The sequence below is a fragment of the Pongo pygmaeus genome, chromosome 10 (assembly GCF_028885625.2).
Source record: "Pongo pygmaeus isolate AG05252 chromosome 10, NHGRI_mPonPyg2-v2.0_pri, whole genome shotgun sequence".
NCBI lineage: Eukaryota > Metazoa > Chordata > Mammalia > Primates > Hominidae > Pongo > Pongo pygmaeus.
Genome location: NC_072383.2, coordinates 117869064 through 117889793, shown reverse-complemented (window position 1 = coordinate 117889793; position 20730 = coordinate 117869064). Strand labels below are relative to the sequence as shown.

General features: G+C 45.0%; 1 protein-coding gene across 1 annotated transcript in view; it reads right to left on the bottom strand.

The window, feature by feature from the left end:
- Positions 1 to 20730, bottom strand: part of SRRM4 (serine/arginine repetitive matrix 4) — a 187361-nt gene that overhangs the window by 8188 nt on the left and 158443 nt on the right. Inside the window, exons 9-12 of the mRNA XM_054443707.2 lie at positions 8878 to 9182; positions 3637 to 3840; positions 1211 to 1321; positions 459 to 599 (exon numbers count right to left, since the gene is read on the bottom strand). Of these exons, the coding sequence (XP_054299682.1) occupies positions 459 to 599; positions 1211 to 1321; positions 3637 to 3840; positions 8878 to 9182 (761 nt within the window). The remainder of the gene's footprint in view (positions 1 to 458; positions 600 to 1210; positions 1322 to 3636; positions 3841 to 8877; positions 9183 to 20730) is intronic.

The following is a 20730-nucleotide window of genomic DNA, read 5'->3' as shown; positions in this document are numbered from 1 at the left end:
AAGGTATAATTACATATAGGTTTATTTAAGCCTGACAGCTGAGTGTACAGGTCTGAGGGTAGAGGTCTGTCTCCACTGCTCGGGATCCACCACCAGGCCAAGATCCTGCCCCACTGCTTTGGCCTCCATTCCCTGGCCTGACGCCACTCTCTCCCCCAGCTCCACCTTCCCGGCCCCAGCTCCACCCTCAGGCTTTGGCCACACCCCCAGGCCACACCCGATTCTTCAGGCTGGCCCCACCCCCTTCTTGCACGCCCTGCTGATTGAGCTGGGAGACTCAGTCCCACGGCTTTGAACAGACGCGCAATTTCAATGATGTTGGGGTTGGGGGGACCATAAGCTCGCACAATCCTGAATCCCAGCCCCAAGGAGGCCTAGGGAGAGCCCAAGGCTGGAATGAGTAAGAATGGGAGTGGGAACGAGGGTGAAGGTGGGTCCCCCTTGCCCCCTGGCCTCACCTGGTTATCCTCCGGGCCTCCAGGTGGCTCGGGGAGTCTCTCCGGCGCTTTCTCATGGGCGAGTAGGACCGACGTCTCCGCCGCGCTCGCTCGCGCTCCCGCTGCTGCGAGTCCTTCTCACTGTATTTGGGATCCCGCTCCCTGAAGGGGCACGGGGGGTTACTGGGGAGCTGGGGCTGGGCTGGATTTTCTGCATGAGCGCGTGGGAGAGGGACACTCCCTTTCTTTCCCACCCCACTGGGTCAGGGGATGGGGTCTGCACGTTGCCGCAAGGGAGACCGGAGGGAGGATGAAGGGGCTGCGGGAAGAGTCTGCGAGGGTTGTTAGTACCGTAGGGGTGGGGGCTGGGCTTGTGCAGGGGTGTCAGCATTTGCAAATGGGCATCACAGCAGGGCAGGTGCTGCAGGGGTGAGGACGTGAATGTTACGCAGGCCCTGGTGCGTGGGTAAGAACTGGGGGTTCTGAATATGGGGATGGTCGGTAGAGGCTGAGGGCTGGGGATGTGAGTTCTGGGGTATGTCTGTGGGAGTGTTTGGGCTGGAGACATTAGGAAACAAGGGTATATTTGGTGCCTCGCTGCCACTCCTGATTGGACAAAGGGAACTGTAAGAATGCTGAGTCAGGGTCAGACCTACGAAGAAGGCCCGAGAACGGGGAGGCGGGGCCAGAGAGGAGGATCAGAGCAAAGGGGTGGGGCCTAGGACGGGCCTAGTTTGAGGGGCGGGGCCAGCGCCTCCGGGAGGGGCCAGTACCTGCTGGGGCTGTAGCGGGAGTAGCTAGGGCTGCGGCGGGACCGAGAGCTTCTGCTGGGTGGGCTCCTCTTGCCAGACTTGGAGGAATAGCTGGGAGAGCGGGAGTAGGACCTGGGGGAGAGGTAACAGCCTCTGAGGAGCCTGCTGAGTATCCGCCTGGGTTATCCAAGACGGCTTGCGCTTTATTCAGTGGGTCCCTGGGCAGTGACCTTTTTCTTTCTGGAAGCCAGGCAGAGGAACTAGGCCCCAATCAAAGAATGAAAGCCCCTCCCCACCGGGTGGTTAATAATAATACCAACAACTTCTATTTTGTGCCTACTATCCTGGCCACTTACTAGCTGTGTGACCTTGGCAGATGATTTTGTTTCTCTGGGCCGTTTTCTTGTCTATAAAATGCAGGTAATAATAGTCCTTACCCCAGACAATTGTAAATTGAATGAGTGAATTCGGGTAAATCACATAGCATATTGGCACCTATGCTAAGTACCAATTAGACAGGACATAGGCAATGTTAGCTATGACTATGACATATTTTATTATGTGCCAGACACTGAACCAGTGCTTTGTGTGTATTATTTAATCCTCAACATATCTTAGGGTTAAGTACTATTATCAATTTGATTTTATAGATGGGGAAACAGAGGTACAGAGAGATGATGCACTTCGCTAAACACAGCTAGTAAGAGATGTGAACCCAGGTCTGTTTGCTTCTAAGCCAAATTTAATTCACGTCTGTTTGGTTTCAAAGTGCTCTTGATTTTTGTAGACTATATTGTTGTGTATCTAAGTGACTAATCCTTATGCTCCTCCCAGTCTTCTTTGCTTTCTGTTGATGCCTCCCACTTTTAGAGAACAGGGGCAGGAATAGCTCTTCCATTCTCAGTGCCCTTGGCAGTGTCCAGCTATGGTCCTTGGAAAAATGTGCTTTTGCCAACTTATGCTTTGGCTATGCATTGAGAAATATAACAAAGAGTCAAGATGAAACCTGTTTTTGGACAGTTTGAAAGGATATTATCAGAATTTCCATTCACTGCACCATATAGAGTCCCTTTTCTGTGGAGCCATCTGAGTCATTTTTCATAGAATTAAAAACCTGAAATAGCTGCTCTTCTGAGCAACTGGTTCAATTCTTATTTTTTTTGTTAATAATATAGTAAATGATGGAGTAATTTTCCTCTTTGCTTTGTCTGTCAGGGAGCTCAGACGTCATATTTGCAGCTTACCTCCATAGCAACTTTACAGAATGGTAGGACGTGCTTTTGGGACTGTTTCCTGACTTAATTTTATATTTCTTTCCTTAATTTTTCTTTTAGCCTGATTTGCTCTTCTATTTATGTCACTCTATCATGTTGAATATTTTCATCAGTTGCCTTGTCTTATTTTTTGGAATGGACCAGTCTTGAGATGACCAGCTAAATAAGCAATGGTTTTTTGATTGTATATTTGCAAAAGAGGAACAGTCAGGCTCCTATTGGGAATTTCTTTTTGCAGAGGAAAGCTGGACTCCCTGAATTTATGGGTTGATTCATTTGGTTAGAATCTTCCAATTTCTGAGATTTCATGTCTCATTCTGCTACATTATTATTCTACATGAGGCAATCAAGCAATTACCAATAGCTATTGAAACTGGGTAGCAGAATGCAAAAATGGCCATAATTTTTCTTCTCCCAGTGTCCACATCCCCTGCAATGTGACTTTGCAGCTCCTTTCACTGAGAGGAATACCCTTGAATCTGTACTGGTCTTGTGACTTGCTGTGGCTAATAGAATAGCAGAAGGGATGCTAATCATTTCCAAGCCTAGAAGCCTTGCACAGTACTGTGCTCTCTCTTGGAATTCTGCCATCACCATGTGAACAAACCAAGACAGGCCTGCTGGAGGAGGAGAGACCTCATGGAGTAGAGATGAGTCAGCTGGGGTCTTTCAAACTCTTCAGCCCCCAGCCAACCCACCAGTCAATCAAAGGTGTATGAGTGAGCCCAGTGAGATCAGAAGAACCACCCAGCTGAGCCCAGCCCAATTGCTGATCCACAGGATCAGGAACTGAGTAGCACTTGTTTTAATGATGCTAAGTTTGGGGATAATTTTCTATGCAGAAGTTAATTGATACACATTAGCTCATTCTCATGCCAATAGCAGCAATAATAACTGATATTCATTATGTTCTGTGTACTGTTCTAAGTGCCTTATAGTCCTCAGAACAATCCTTTCTGGTAAGAATTGCTATTTTTTCATATTGCAGATGGGAAAACTGAGGTTCGGAGAAATTAACTGACTTTCCCAAGGCCACCAGCTAGAAATGGGCAAAACAAGTATTCAAACCTAAGTCCGTCTGACTTCTTTCCCCCATGGGTCAAAGGACATCTGCAATTAACTAATTTCCTAAGGAGAAACGTGCTTCAGAGCAAAGGTCAAAACCACACTCACCTTTTTTCAGAAGAGGTGGATCGGCTTTGGGTGTACCTTGGGGAAGCCCTGGGATTTGGGGATCGGGATGAGTGACTGGAGGATCGGGTGCTGGCATAGGAGGAGCTGCGGGAGCACCCTTTCATGGGTGAGCTCCGGGCTGTGGATGGGACCAAACTGGATTTCTTCACTTCGGCACATTCCAGACACGGTGACTGAAATCCCCTGCGGGTGGGAAAATGTCCATGAGCACCGACTGCCTGCTACTCTGGGAGCATCTTGCATGAATACCTCTCTATCTTGGCCTAGGCTGTGGTGCTCTCATAGAACCCTCTTTGCGCCTTTTCCCATCCTATTCCCTCTGGAAAGACTTCCCAGCCCACATATGTTAGAGGAGTAGAGACAGAAGATACCTTAAAAGTAGACAATTCAGGTTAGCATTTCCTCAAGTGTGAAACACATACCGCTGGGGCCACAGTGGAGTATTTTAGGATGTCATCAGGCATGGACATGATGGTAAGTAACATCAAATTACATGGTGAGAAATTTATTCCCCGTCTAGTCTTTTTCTGTCCTTCTGATTACATTAATGAGAAAGCCCCCATTGGGTGCTAGTTGGTTTGTAACACCTCTCTAACACTTTGTAATCTCTGTAAGAGAGAGGAGCACACCTCAGACTCAGCCTTGGGTAGGCAACTGCAACTAGTAGTATTAAATCCATTGTTTTAATCATATGTATTTTTATAGGTACCTTTTATTTAGGACATGTGATTCTTTTTTTGAGACAGAGTCTCACTCTGTCACCCAGGCTGTAGTGTAGTGGCGTGATCTTGGCTGACTGCAACCTCCGCCTTCTGGGGTCAAGCAATTCTCCTGCCTCAGCCTCCCGAGTAGCTGAGATTACAGGTGCATGCTGCCACACCTAGCCAATTTTTGTATTTTTAGTAGAGATGGGGTTTCACCATGTTGGCCAGACTGGTCTCAAACTCCTGACCTCAAATGATCCACCAGCCTTGGCTTCCCAAAGTGTTGGGATTATAGACATGACCCCCTGTGCCCAGGCAAGAACATTTGATTGTAATTTTCTATTTCAGATAGTACTGTAATTTTCCTTTTACTTATATATTAAAAAATGAGTTTATTAAAGTAAACAGGAATATCAGTAGTACATGGATATGGTAAAAATCAAGATGACCTGTTGTTGGTTTAGGTTTGGGAAATTTTGATGTAACCCATTTTGCAGATGGAGGAATTGAGACCTCCCAAAAGACAGAGGCTTCAGGATTATCAGAAGGCTAGGGTGCTGTCTTCTGTACTCCCACCCTGCTTAGGGCCAGGCTGACCTCCGTTAGGTGCTCAGTGAAGGCGTATTTATTTGGATTGGGCCAAGAATCAAGTTCAAATCACATTATAATATGGTTTTCAAGGCTCACGATGGCCTGGCCCCTGCTCACACCTCTGATCTCAGGTCTTGACTCTTTCCTCTCCTGACTCCAGCTATCATAGACTACTTATTCCTCCTGAAATATCCCTATTCTCTTCCTTGTCTCCAGGCCTCAGAACATTCTGGCTGTCTGCAAACCCTCTCCATTCCCTCTTCATCTGGCAACTCCTACTTATGATTCTGGCTTTAGCTTGACCTCACCCTTTCTGGAAAACCTTCCTTGACACCGCCTGTCCCCTGTCTGGGTTGGGTGACCTCCAGTGTGTTACCACAGACCCTAGTTCTATGTTTCGCCTATCCCTATATGGCTTACTTAGTCTTATACTTGTAGGCTGTCTCTTCTGTCCCAGATATTGAGCTCCCTGGAGACAGCTCCCTGGGGACCTTTTCAATGTTCTGAGAATTTCACAAGCATCATTTCATTCCCAACAACCTTCTGAAGCCAACATCATTATTTATTTATTTTTTGAGACAGTCTCGCTCTGTCACAAGGCTGGAGTGCAGTGACGTGATCTTGGCTGACTGCAACCTCCGCCTCTCAGGTTCAAGTGATTCTCCTGCCTCAGCCTCCTGAGTGGCTGGGACTGCAGGTGCACACCACCACACTCAGCTAGTTTTTGTATTTTTAGTAGAAATGGCGTTTCACCATGTTGGCCAGGATGGCTTTGATCTTTTGACTTTGTGATCCGCCCGCCTCGGCCTCCCAAAGTGCCGGGATTACAGGCGTGAGCCACTGCGCCCAGCCGCCAATGCTATTATTACCCCCAGATTTACCGAGAAGTCTCAGAAGGGTTTGTTGTTTGCTCAAAACCACCCAGAGCCCCAAACCCTGATCTGTGCAGCTCCAGAGCCCCCACCCCTCCCACCTCACCAGCTCCCTACCTTCAGTGTCTATGGTTCCTTTGATTTAGAGCTGATGTCTCTTCCACTCAGCCCATATTTATTGAGCCCTCTCTGCTCATAAGTGGCATGACATAAATAGCCATGGACTCAACCATCATTTATATTTCAAAGTGAAAGGTTGGGTCTAAATTACTTAATTTGGCTGTCCATGGAGATCAAATTAAACAGGTAACTGCTAGATGTCTCTCAGGCTTTAGTTCCTGTTTGGGGGACATATTTGTATTTGAATTCTGGTGCTGCCACTTATTAACTGAGTTTCTCAACCACTCTGAGCCTCAGTTTCCCCATCAGGTAAAAAAGGGTTACAAATAGTACTATCCTATAAAGGTTTTGAGGAGCTCAGGAAGATTATTTCTGGAAAGCATTTGGCAGTGTACCTAGCATGTGATTTGGGCTCAACGAATATGAACTGCCGTTATTATTGTTGTTGTTATTGCTATTTCAATTTTTCCTGCATAATAGCACTGCAGTATATCAGTAAACATGTGTCCTCCTCCTCCCTTCTGGGAACTTCACTGCCTGTTCTTGGAGACACTGAAATTTGCTCTGGCCCAGCTCAGGTTCTCAGCCAAGCTTGGGTGTGAGCTGAGGCCAGGGATGACCTGGGGCAGGCAAACGGGAAGGCAGTTCTGCACGTGGATGTCAAGCTGTTTGTCCAGGACTGAAGTGGGGTATGTGTTAGGGACAAAGAGTGCTCTGTCTTTGAAGAAGCTGTTAGCTGCTTCAGTGCTAAGGCATTAGTCATCTTTTGAAAATTTTGGCTACATGAAACAAAGGCAAACTCCCACCCTCAGAAGTAGAAAAACCTCACTGTTAGCATGACAGAGGGTACCAGCAAAGCTTTTCCACCCATCCCGCACCTGTGCATCTGCCTCATTAATTATAAGCTCCTGAGAAAAAGGACTGTTCCATTTTTATATCCCCAGCACCAGGCTGAGTGTCTGGCAGAGAGGACTTGCCTGATAAACAAGTTGAGGAATAAACAACAGAATGAATGGTACAGACTAAGTGATCAGAAAATTTTAGTAGCTATTATGATGACAGTACCCTCAGTGATTAGCATTTTGTTGTGATTTCTTGAGTGAGAGAGTAAGCGGATGACGAAGTAGAATTACAACTGGCTCATATGCAACTGTATGGAAGAGTTTTCTGCAGGAAAACTGCATCTAGTGAGTGTATTAAGATGGGTAAAAAAATGGAGAAGTCTCAATGTTCTCTGATATGTTGATAAATTATACTATGGTATATCTGTATCTATAATTAATAAACTTTATTTTTTAGAGCAGTTTTAGTTTCATAGCACAATTGAATGGAAAGCACAGGGAGCTCCCATATACTTCTTGCTGCTACACACGCACAGCCTTATTCCCCACTATCAGCATCCTCCACCAGCGTGGTCCATTTGCTACAATCGATGAACCTCCATTGACACATCATTATCACCCAGGGTCTATAGTTTACATCAGAGTACCCTCTTGGTGTTATACATTCTATGGATTTGGACAAATGTATAATGACAGTTATCCACTACTGTAGTATCACACAGAGTAATTCCATTGCTGTGCTCTGCCTATTCATCCCTCTGTCCCCTCACCCTCTGGCAACCACTTATCTTTTTACTTTCTCCATAGTTTTACCTTTTCCAGAATGCCATACAGTTGGAACCATGCAGTGTGTGACCTTTTCACATTGGCTTCTTTCACTTAGTAATATGCATTTACATTTCCTCCATGTCTTTTCATAGCATGGTACCTCATATCTTCTGAGCACCGAATAGCATTCCATTGTCTGGACATATCACAATTTACGTATTCATTCACATACTGAAGGATATTCTGGTTGCTTCCAAGTTTTAGCAATTACGAATAAATATGTTGTAACATCCAAGTGCAGGTTTTTATGTAGAGATAAGTTTTCAATTCATTTGGGTAAATACTGTGATATGTTCTTAAATGACAGTGACTTACAATTAATTTAATGTTAGACTTTCTTTCATTTTTTTTTTCTTTTGAGATGGAGTTTCACTCTTGTTGCCCAGGCTGGAGTGCAATGGTACAATCTCGGCTCACTGCCACCTCCGCCTCCAGGGTTCAAGCAATTTTCCTGCCTCAGCCTCCCGAGTAGCTGGGATTACAGGCATGTGCCACCACACCCGGCTAATTTTGTATTTTTAGTAGAGACAGGGTTTATCCATGTTGGTCACGCCAGTCTCGAACTCCCGACCTCAGGTGATCCACCTACCTCGGCCTCCCAAAGTGCTGGGATTACAGGTGTGAGCCACCACTCCCGGCCAATGTTAGACTTCCTTCTAAGATTATTGGTAAAATTGTCATCTGTTTTTTTGCCTGCCTAGCTTCCATCTCTCCTGATACCAATAACCTGGCTTTTCCTGTAGAGGAATGTGGGAAGGTTCAACTCATTAGCCCTAGTGATGGCATGTGACACATTCTGGCCAAGAGCATAGCATCCCCTGGAACAGAGATGGGCTGATGACCTAAGCTGGGCCAAACAGAACCAATGAACACCTGCCTTGGTGTTTGGCTGAAATCTTTGAGAAAGAAGCATTGTTCTCCTGTTGGCTGGCTAAACCAATAGAATGTTAGCTGCTTGGCATATTTGACAATGCTTTGGGAGGATCTGCTTGAGAATAAGGCCAGTAGAATGAGGAAGCAGAATAAGAGATGTAATGAGAAAGACGGATTTCCAGCAACATATTTTTGAACCCCTGAATCCAGCTGTACCTGAAGCTAGTGCCACTAGCGTTTTAAAACAATTAAGCCAGTCTGAGTTGAGTTTCATCTCTCTTACAAATAAAATAATCTTGGGGGTGGGGTGGGGGAGGCTGGGATGAGAGCATGAGAAGGTGGAGCTAAAGTGGGAGACCCTCTACCCCCAACCCTGTGTGGTGCACTGACCTTGACTCTCTGCCCCTGCTGGTGGGGGAGAGATTTTCCAACATGGCCCCCTTGTTCTGGGGTGAGGAGGTGGTGAAGGAGTTCCCTGAATCAGAGGTGTTGCCACTGTTGAGCTCCCGGCTCTTGCTCAAGCCCCCACTGGGGCTCCCCTTCTCCTGGCCCCGAGACCTGGCTGAGCTGGTTTGCGTGGAGGGTGGCGAGGACGTGTCATTTCCTGAGTCGTACTCCTGGGAACGTCCTCGCGAGGTGGTGAGCGGGCTGGCTGTTTTGGTAAAGAGGTCAGCAGCAGACCCCGACCCAGTGATCTGAAAGCAAAAAGACCCGTTGGACCCTGCTGAGCGCTGGGCCCATGGGCTGTTTCTAAATAACCAAGAAATGTTTATCGTCATGATGCACTGTAACGAAAGGAAAGAGAGAGAGAGGAGAAGAAAGAAGAGACGCCAAAAAACAAAAGCACAAATTCCTGAAGGAATACCACAGAAAGGAGATTTTTTTTTTACCCCCTGCTAGGATAACTGGAAGATTTAGGTATCATGCAGAGAAAAAGCATGCGATTCAGATTAAACAAAAGAAAAAGGAAATTATACAAAATTTAATTTCTAATGAATTAAACAAAAGAGTCAACTCAATAGAAAGGGGGTGTAAACACCCTTAACTCAACCTAAAACAATAATAAAAAATAAAGGAAGGGAAAGGGGAAAAAGAAATGGAACTATGGGCCTGAAAAAATATATCTTGGAAATTAAAAATAAAAGCAGATAAAGCCAAAATTTTAAACTTCAACCAAATCCTCAATTAATTTAACAAATTTTGAAAAGAAAAAGTTGCCTGAATAGAACCCTAAACAAATATCACATGGGGAAAAGAAATGAAATAAAGATGAGAGTTTGTTTTTGTTTTTTTAAATATAAAGTCAAGGTCGCAAACTGACATTTTAGCAGTTTTCAACTAAAGGGGAAAAGAAAGGAGGGGACAAAAAAAATGGAAGTTAAATAGTCTGACCAAAAATAAACGAAAAAAAGGGTCTCTATAGATATTTGTGTGTGTCCTTTTCCCCTTGTAGAAGGTAGCTAAGGCTCTTGAGTGGCTTCTAATAAATTCTCTCATGTCTTTGCGGATTATATCCACTTACCAAGCAAGAACTCCTCCTTTAGTAGGTAGGTAAGGTGTAAGAGAAAGGGAAGAGCGGGCAACGTGAGTCCATCATTAGAGTCGCAATTGACAAGAAAAAACACACACCTTTCTGCACATCCTCAAACTTGGCCCTGAACTTTGAGTTTTGGTTTTTTAAGTGCCCTTGACAGGTGGGGGCATCAATTCTGTTTTGGTTTTGTCATAAAGGGGACCTAACCTAGCCAACCTAATCAATCCCTTAGGGCCCAAGTTGGAGCAGGAAACCCCTTGTGGAATATGCCAATGGCAGCTAGAGTATTGCATCCACTACGTAGGTGTGAATATCGAGGGGGCACGAGGGAGGGAGGATGTGCTTGCAACAGAGGGCTTTGGAAGGGGCTTAGAGATTGGGCTTTGGGGTGACTGGGAATAAAGAGGGGCCCCCAGAACCCTGTCTAGGGCTGATCTAGGACCAATGAAGGAGTAAAGGAGGTGATGGAAAGCCAGCACTTGGAAAGGTGGGCATGCGTTTAGAAGCAGGATGGCGGGGGGTTTCTTTAAATATTCAGACCTGTTGTGGCTGGGATGACATAGTAAGTTTGATGCTGGCCTCTTCCAGCAGTACCACTCTTAGCTGTGGATGGGAGGGACCCCTGTCCTGGGCCTTCTCCAGAGATAACCATCCCTATGGGATGAGAAATCTGGGGGACCAAGAAGGCACCCCCTTAAGACTACTGCCTGCCTCAACCACTCTCTGGGTACCTGAGATCCCAGAATTCTCTGTTTAAATGACTCCTATGCCCCTTTCCAGGTCTCTGTAGACCTCATCCATGGATCCATTCTCTTGTAGGTAGACCATGCTTCAAGTGTCCACACTCCTAGGTCCAAGGGTAGCTATTTGGACAGAACTTGGATGTTCAGGCTGAAGGGTCTATATGCATGTGTGTAAGCCCCATCATGGTGTTGGATGTGCCAGATGAAGGGAGAGAAAGGGATGGTTCCAGGGCCAGATTCTCCCCCCACTGCCATGTCATATCCTGGCACTCTGAAATGGTCCAAGATTCTAAATTCATAACTAACTTTCAGATCATTTTGAAGGTATATTGACCAAGATAAGAGAACATATTAAGTTTGCTGACTTATTTATAAACATTTAGACCTCTAATTTGTGGGCCTTCTTCTATACCTTTGCTCTGACCCCACAAATGTTAGGGCAGGCTTCACCATAAAGAGCCTACTCTTTCCCCCAACTTTATCTCGTGCATCTTGGCCCTAAAGGAGGGGGGGACTTCTACTTCTGGAATTTCTTAAGAACCATTTCTGCCTTCTCAGCAATTGGTCATGAGGATGAGACACAGACACATTGGAACTGTGAGAATAGCATAACTCCAGCGCTCAGGATGTCAGCTCCTGGGGCCGGGGAGGCAGGAATTCCTTTGTAGATTCTCCCAGGAGGCTTTGCACACAGGCAAGGTGATAGACTAGCTTTAGCAAGTTCTGTCCAGCAAAGCTGCCACTTTACCTGCATGGCACCCTGGATAGCTTTGCTTTGGGAGAAGGGACCTCAAAATAAGGTTGCTCTGGTGGAGTTTTCTAGAGTGAGACTTTTAAAACAATAATGTAAAGGCTCTGTTCCCATTCAGTCCTCCTATTTATTTGTCTTCTTGTTTTGCATTTTAGATGCCACATCTTTCTCAACTCTGGAGTTCAATGGTAACATATGTATCTCCACCACCTCTGTCAGGAATGTATCATGCCAGGCAACTAGACCCTGAGATCTGCGATCTCTGGCTTGGGCTTGGTACAAGGATGGGATCATGGAATCTTTGCCCCAGAGCTGGTGAATGGTTGGTAGCCAGTGTATTACAAGTGAATCCAGCAAGCCCGTCTTGGAGGGAGCTAGGCTGGAAGAACTCAAGGACAGGGGCCTGTGAGTACAGTAATTTTCATTATCTTGTGGTTTGCTACCTGGAGGCTGCCAGGCTGGGCCTTTCTCTCCCAAGTACTTGTTCCTAGTCTTGACTACGAATTTCATTTTTCCTGGTGCACCATGGATCCCCATAGGCAAGGATTTCTTGAATGTGAGGCCCCTCTGGGCTAGTGGATATAGAAGGGGATCTGGCCTTGTTCATCTTCTCAGCCCAACGCTCTGAGCTCACAGGGATACTTTCAGAGTATCACCAACTGGCTCTGACTTACCCACATGTAACTTGTGTGGTCAGAACTGAGAAATCTACAAGGCATTATGCTTTTCCATCATCACCAGAAAACAGGGATAAAGGCACTATTGAAATGTTCTCATTGGGTTAAATTTGGTGCCTGAAAATACCAACCTCTCCTGCGTGTTTAAAAGTCCCATTTCTTTGAATGGATCTAAACTCTTAGACATGGATGACAGTGTTTTTTACACCCCGGTCCTGCCTACTTCACAAATAGCATCTCTTCCACACCATCCCACCCCGGTCCCCATACCTTAAGCTGACTGATTCAGATTCGAGTTTTCTTGGTTCTGCCATCCCATCTTGTTCTAACCCCAGGCCATTTGCACATGCCATTTCCTCTGCCCAGAATAATCCTCTCTTCCCCACTTCACATGGCTAAATTTATTCATCCTCCAGGTGTCCTATCACCTCTTCTAGAAAGCCTTCTCTCATCCTCCAGACCAGGATAGCACAATACACTGTACTTCATTCATTCACTGAATCTTGAATTCACTCACTCATTCAAAAACGAGTGTCATTTGTTTGCCACAGCCCTGTTCCTCAGTAGAGTAGTTGTTTATTTTATTGGCCATCTCTCTGACTGGGTTTGGAGCTTGCTGAGGGCAGGGCCATGACTGGTTCAATGTTGCACCCCAGCATTCACCAATGCCTGGCACAGAGTAGGCACTCAGTAAATTTTGCCTAATGAACAAGTTTGCTCTCCGGTCCCTTGGAAGCCTCTGTGGGCCTGCCTGACTTCATTTATTGTAGAGACAACTGGGTGATCGGGCCCAGGTGGGATCCAGCTGGGTATCTGCCAGCTTTGGGAATTTGAGAAGAAACCAGCCTTCATCACACTGAGAATCGTGCTAGGAAACTTGGAGACCGCTGGCTGAAGCTTGGGGTCTCAAGACCAGCTCGGTTGGGTGTGTGAGCTCGAGAGAACCTCTAGAATCAAATATTTATTTTTATTGATATATAATAGATGTATATATTTTTGGAATATATGTGATATTTTGATACATTCACATAATGTGTAATGATCAGATCAGGGTAATAGAGATAGACATCCATCACCTTAAACATTTATCTTTTCTTTATGCTGGGAGCATTCAAATTATTCTCTTCTAAGACCGAGCACGGTGGCTTATGCCTGTAATCCCAACACTCTGGGAGGCCGAAGTGGGTGAATTACTTGAGGTCAGGAGTTCGAGACCAGGCTGGCCAACATGGCGAAACCCTGTCTCTACCAAAAGCTACAAAAATTAGCCGGGTGTGGTGGCATGTGCCTGTAGTCCTAGCTACTTGGGAGGCTGAGGTAGGAGAGTTGCTTGAATCTGGGAGGTGGAGGCTACAGTGAACCAAGATCACACCACTGTACTCCAGCCTGAGCCAAAAAAAAATTATTCTCTTCTAGTTACTTTGAAATATACAATAGATTATTGTTTACTACAGCCACTCTACTGTGCTACAGAACAGAAGGTCTTAGAAGAAAGTTTGAGGTCCAGGCCCCTGGCAGAGAGAAAGAAAGCCCTCTGTTCTTTCTCTCATTCCCCCGATACCCCTCAGACCCAGGACCCTGCGAGAAAGCACCCAGAGGCTCTGCACAGATTCTCAACAGCATAAGCTGCAGGCTTCAGGTGAGAAATTTCAGACCTGCAAAACCTTTCATATGAAACAAGCTGTGCTGGGTCTTCTTACTTCTTATTCCACTCTCTGCTACTATGGGCGCTCAGGTTCAAAGATGGACTGAGTACAGTCATTTGCATGCAGCAAGGCTGCCAGCCTGCATAGTTACTTTGTTCCTATTAGGAAAAGGTACTCCTATAGAGAATGGAATGATGGTTACTAGAGACTGGGAAGGGTAGTGGGAAGTAGAGTATAAAGTAGGCATGGTTACTGGGTACAAAAATGCAATTAGAGAGAATAAATGAGATCTAGTATTTGGTAGCACATCAGGACGACTATAGTTAACAATAAATTTTTTTTTTTTTTTTTGAGACAGAGTCTCGCTCTGTCGCCCAGGCTGGAGTGCAATGGCATGATCTTGGCTCACTGCAGCCTTCACCTCCTGGGTTCAAGCAATTCTCCTGCTTCAGCCTCCCAGGTAGCTGGGATTATGGGTGCCTGCCACCACGCCCAGGTAATTTTTTTTGTATTTTTAGTAGAGACAGGGTTTTGCCATGTTGGCCAGGCTGGTCTCAAACTCCTGATCTCAGGTGATCTGTTCTGCCTCAGCCTCCCAAAGTGCTGGGATTACAGGCGTGAGCCACTGCACCCGGCAGAATTAGCAATAATTTATCTTATATTTTAAAATAACTAAAAGAGTGTAATTGGAATGTTTCTAACACAAAGAAATGACACGTGCTTGAGGTGACGGATGCGCAATTACCCTGATTTGATCCTTACACAGTGTATGCCTGTATCGAAACATCACATATACCCTGTAAATATATACAACTATTAAGTAGCCATAATAATTAAATTTTTTAAAGGAAAAAAAAAGGTGCTCCTTATGGGTCAAGAATTAGAAAAAGGTGCCTTTTCTGGCCAGACAGATTAGAAAAGAGATAGTATACCTTTTTCTGGGCTGAAGCAGTCCTGCATCTGTATTCACAGCTTAGTAAATGGAGGGCGGTGGGGGTTTGATCTGCCAGTTGCTCTCCATGCTGGTCACCCTCTCAAAGGGGACAACCAGCATGACTTCATGTCCCTAGCGGGTACATCTGGAGTGAGTAAATCGTCTCACTCCATCTGGCCTGTTTAGAAGATTCCTCTGGCAGAGAGGAGGTGGTAACCTGAAGACGTTCATTCTTGCTTCCTTTCAGCTGAACTCTACTTGGTATTGTCTTTACAAGTCTTAATGTGCTCTGTTTATCCTTCCAGATGGTAGGAGCATTTTCACAAAGTCATCATCGGAGATGTTCAGATAGTTTAATGGTCTCCTAAACCCCAGACTCCACCTTCTGCAGAGCTCTCCATTCACTCCACACGAAGAGGAGGAAGGAAGACACAATTGAGGGAAGCCCAAGACAGGATGGGAGAGGTCTGACCGTGGAAGTGCAGAGGAGACATTAGAGTTGTGAGCATCTGATGGGCTGACAAAGGGGCCTCCCATGGTCTTGCCTTTGCCCTTCCATCCGTGGGTATTGCCTTCCTAGTCAGCTACTCTCTCTGGCACATAAGGTGCAAACAGTCACCCCCCTCTGACATTGTTACAACAGGATGGTTCTCCTTTGCTTCTCTTTGCCTCCTTATTTATATAATAGGCCTCTCATAATTCATCTTTGAAGAGCTCCTCTTCATGCATTGGGAGTTTCTCTCTGAGCATGCAACTGCTCTTTGTCCCCAAGACACTTGCTAGCAAGAGCCACTCCAGATCCTCTGTCATCTGGTAATAATGCCCTCCAGGTACCCAGGACCCCCTTGTAAGAGCTGGAACCCTCACACCAGGGTTCTCTTCTTTGGTCCAATTTTACCTCTTCTTCCATCTCAGCCCTCACCCTCCATGATGTCTACATAAAAGCCTACTTTCGGGGTATGGCATGAAAATCCAGCTTCCACAAGATCTACTTAATGACCAAATGAAATAATGCCTGTCTAATCTGGATTCTTAGAAATCGAGATGGAAAATGAGTGCTAATAATTTGAGAGGGGAAGGAACCTCTGTAGTGGAGTGTGGAAATGATGTAGAGGACAGAGGGAGACAATAAAAGATGCATTATCAAACCAGCTATTACAGTGCGCAGCGGATGCTTAATCTCGGTGAGGACACCCTGGGAACCAGTGTAGAACATGCACCCCAGAATTAACTTCAACCAAGGAGTGAGGGAGCTGGGATATTTATACACCAGTTCCCCATCACTTACAGGTTGAAGGCTGAACACTGGAGCATCAATTCTCTAGTATGTCCAGACTGCCAAACAGGCAGAGAAAATAGGTTTTGGCAGCAGAGAGTACCATCTGGAAGCTGGAAGTCAGCCATGCACCCCGAAGTGCAGAGGGTGAGGATCTATATATGGACACTATCTGCTTCAATACCCCAGGTCAACACTGGAAAACCGGTGAGCCGAGTTATGCTTTGTTTCAGACATGGTTTCGTTAGCTCCCTTAGTATGTCAGGAAGTAAACTGGAATTAACTGCCAACGTTGGTAGAATGGGGAGGTTTCACATAACAACCCCATTTCCAGTTTCTGTTGAAAAATAAGATCTGGCAACACTGGGCCCAAATCCCTGCCTGGCAAGAATCAGCTGAGAGCATTTACAGCTGCCCCTTTTAGATGGGGCATGAGCTCTCCTGACCCCAAACCCCACGAGATCATTGTTACTCATATCTATTAGCTGGCCACCAAGACATCTAAGTTGGAGACCCTCTGTTCTAAAAGTTTGTTGCTACTCTGATCCCTCTGTAAGTAACATAAACCTGGTACATCTTGTATGTTTCATCTCTTCCTTCCAGATCTGTGAAGTGTATTGCTCCATCTCTCCCATCTCGACCTGTTTAATCCCTCTTGGACTTTTGTCAATGAAAGGAACCAGGAGACTGGATCCATTAAACCATATCCAGACCTCAGAGTTATTATAAACTGTTTCTCTCTGGGTCAGGGTAGTCAATCTCAGATTTTTTAAATTTAATTTTTAAAATTTTAAATACAAAATGCTTTTCATGAACTCAAGGCCATTGGGGGGAAGTGAGCAACTATTTCTCTTTTTACTCCCTCAACCCCCTCCAATGTGAAGCTCCAGTATCTCCTCTCTCTCTCTCTCTCTCTCTCTCCAAATCTCGCCTCATCTCCTTGTTCCTTAATATACTCAGTGTTCACATTCAGGTTTTTCTAATAAGTAATTAAATCCCCCCACCACGAACTCCAGCTCCCTGGCGTTTCACTGGGAGTCTCTCTCAGCCCTCCAGGGAAGCCGGCACTGTTATTTATTGTTTTTGTTTCAAATCATTATTTAATCAAGAACGGGGAAAAAAGGCAACCTCTCACTTACACTTCAAAATTTAATTTCAGCTGAATTCTAAGATCAAGAGGCAGCACGGCCTAATAGGTTACAAAAATACAATCAAGAAGAGAATTCCAATGAAACTGAACAAGTCCATTTACTGAGCTTCAAATGGCCCCGTAGAGACAGACAGCTATAAATTTTTTTTTCTTCCCTGCCATATGGGGGACTGGAAATTCTCATGTGAATATGGAGCTGTATGGCAGAGCTTTTAGCTAGAGGGTTCTGGTTATTCCTTAAAAAAAAAAAAAGCTTTTGTTTCACAAAGACATTAAGTTTGTTTTCCTTTCTGTTGTTCATCTTCCTTAGTGCACTAATTAGGAAGACAGCAAAAGAATGGATTCATTGACCTGGTGGAGTTCATTTGGGAGGAGGAGGAGATGGAGAAAGAGAAGGGAGATGTGCCAGGCATTGTGGGAAGATGACAAAGTCCTTTAGGGCTGGGGCTATCCCATGGGGCTGTGCACCGCATTGAACCTTTGGTAGGCAGAGGTGGTCTGGCCAACTTATTCTTTTCCTTAAGCAGGAGCCAGAGGGAACGACAGCTTCAGGCTCACCCTTTCTTTGAAGCCTCTCCTGAGGACCCCCTGCCCACCTGTTCTCAGAAATCCCCACCAGGACCCAGTTAGACACATTTTCACCAGCCCAAATTGAAACAAGAAAAAATAAGTTCAATGTAATTAGTTTTTCATTCTGCTAAATACTTTCGATTTAAAGACTTATTTTTTCTTCCAAGGTCATGTCTTTCCTACTTCTTCTGGTGGTAAAATCTCCCTTTAGTGATAGAAAATGGTGGTTTTCTTTTTTTCTGTTCTTCCTTAGCAAAAGTAAAAGTTGGCAATGCTATGTCACCTCCCATTAAACAAAACAAAACAAAACAAACAAAAACCAATGGCCCAGAAAATCCCCAAATCTCATTTCATCCACCTTCTGTACTTTGGTTCCTCTCTTCTCTCAACTATGATGATGGTATTGAATGTTGGATGTTGAGTCTCCCAGTTGAGCAAGAGCTCAAAGGCTTTGCGGAATGTGCAAGCGCCTGGACTAGGGGTCGGAAGGCCTGGGCCATCCAGATTCTCCCTCAGCCCTATTTTCCCTATCTACAAAGTGGGAAGCATATTCCCATCTCGCCTTTCCCCTGGGGTTGTTGTGAATTTCACCTGAGATCTTGGATGGATTCAGCTTTTTGAGGCTAGAGATACTCTGAGAACATCATATCTGGGTTTATTTGAGATAAGTTTAGTAAAGTTGCTATGATGACAAAAAATATTATGGCAACTAGGATCCATTGAGGGTTATGTCCCAAGCATTGGGATAAATTTTTTCACACAGAGCATAAGCTACATGAGGGCAGGAGAGTAGATGCTTAATGCTTATTTTTGAAATGAGTGGATACCTTATCTTATTCCATCCTCATAACAATCCTATAAGTAGGTATGATTATTATTAGCCCAAAGCATAGATAAGGATATGAGGCCCAAAGATGTGAAATGGCACAGAGGAGGTCATGTAATTAAATATGTGGACTCTGAGGTCAGACTCCCTAGATTCAAACCCTAGCTTCTCTGTTGAATAGCTGCCTTTTACTTATTTTTTCTTGGCTGGGGTTTCCTTATCATAAAGTGGAGATATTCATGGAAGCTCCATTGAAAAGCTATTATAAAAATAAATGCAATGATGATGATACATGTAAAGAATTGGCCTAGCACCTGGTGCATAGTAGGTGCTCAGTAAACACCTGGTGCATGGCAGGTGCTCAACAGGCATTAGTTATTGCTGTCACCCAGGGTCTCACAGGGAGAGATCAAGAACTCCAGGGTGCCCAGATCCACTCCAAAGCTCATGTCTTAATCATATTGCCTCTTTCAGTTTACAAATTTCATGAGAACCTCTTTTATGGACTATGAGTTCTGCTTTTATTATTATTGTTTTTGGTTTTGACATTTGTACAGGTTTTCGTTGACAGGGATTAGCAACTATTGGCCCAGGCTGGAGGCAAGAAGACGAAACAAGAAACCTGCCATTATCTTTGGCTCAGCTCCAGTCTTGATCAGCCTCCTTCTAGATTTCCTCTCTGGTTATGATAGACTTGATAGAGAGCCCCATATCACAGGGAAAGGGCTTGGCTAATCCTTGGAGCCATGAGCCTCTCCATCATCCAATCCACCTTCCCATCATCCAGCCCACCCTCCATGCCAGCTATCAGGGTAAGCTTTCAAGGCACAAACCACAACTCATAACAGTTCCCCTTTCTCCCAATTTGGTTACATTCCTAGGTACCAACACCTCACGGCCTATTTTCCCATCTTCGAAATGGTGATAATAATTGCATCTACTTCAAATAACTGTTTTAGGTACCAAATGAGGCAAAAATTATGTAAAGTATGTGACAGTGCCTGACACATAGTGGTGCTTTCCCCTCCTTCTATCTATCAACCATTGCAACCCAATGAACTCCTATGCATCCTTCAAAGCCTAGCTCAAATGATCCTTTATTGGTAAAGCCTTCTCAGACATCAAGACAACATTGTCTGGCCCTTACTCTGTGCTTCCATAACACACTGTAGTTGCTTTCATCACTGCCAGAAGTGACATTCACAATATTCAATAAGTAGTTCATTGTGGGTACTGCCCCACCACAAAGGAAGCTGGCTTTGACACTGAAGGGAAGTAAGTGTCACTTTTCTGTTTCAGGATTTTGAGAAGATCCAGAAAGTGCCAAGGGAGAAAAGGGATGGCTAGGTTGACTGGGGTTGGGTGAGGTAATGGCAGGGCCTATTTACCAACTGGCATGAAAGTACTAGAATATTTTAACAACTGGAGAAGGTACTGGTGCTCCTGACTCAATCCCAGCTGTGATTACAAAATGATCACACTATATTGCAGCATTCTTCTGACTACTAGACTGTGAGCCCCTGGAGTTCAGGAAGAGTGTTTTTGTTTTTTTTTTGTTTTTTTGTTTTTGTTTTTTTAACAATCTCTCTGCCTCCCCAGTGCCTTGAACAGAGATGGTGGAGTGAAGATAAGGACCATGTGTGAGATAAACTGTCTTGGGATCTTCTATTTGGATTTGGGTGCTGACCAAGCAAGAGAGCCTGAGGTTACCTTTGGCTCACCAACTAAGATTTTCATTAAGAACCAACCCCCCGATTTGTATATTCATATATGTAAATAATCCCCTTGATATTATGCAACTGTCCTTGAGTTTTTAAAAGAGCTGTGCATGTGAAATATCTGTAATCAAATATGGCATAGAAAATCCTTCATGCTTGGGCTCCTCTTTACCTCCAGAGCCCATATCTTGCCGTGGAATTTTATCTCAACCCTCAACTCTAGTCTTTATTTTCCCCCTTCATTGGCTCACCCTTAGCTTTTCAGGTAATTGTAACCTTCTCTGCCCAACCCTAATCCTAATCCCAGTCCCCTCCCCTGTCTGCTAACCTTGTACCCCAACTAAGCATCTGAGCACCAATTGTTGTGCATTGCCTTTAACTGTTTTTAACTTGTCTGTCTCCCTTCATTAGAAGGCAC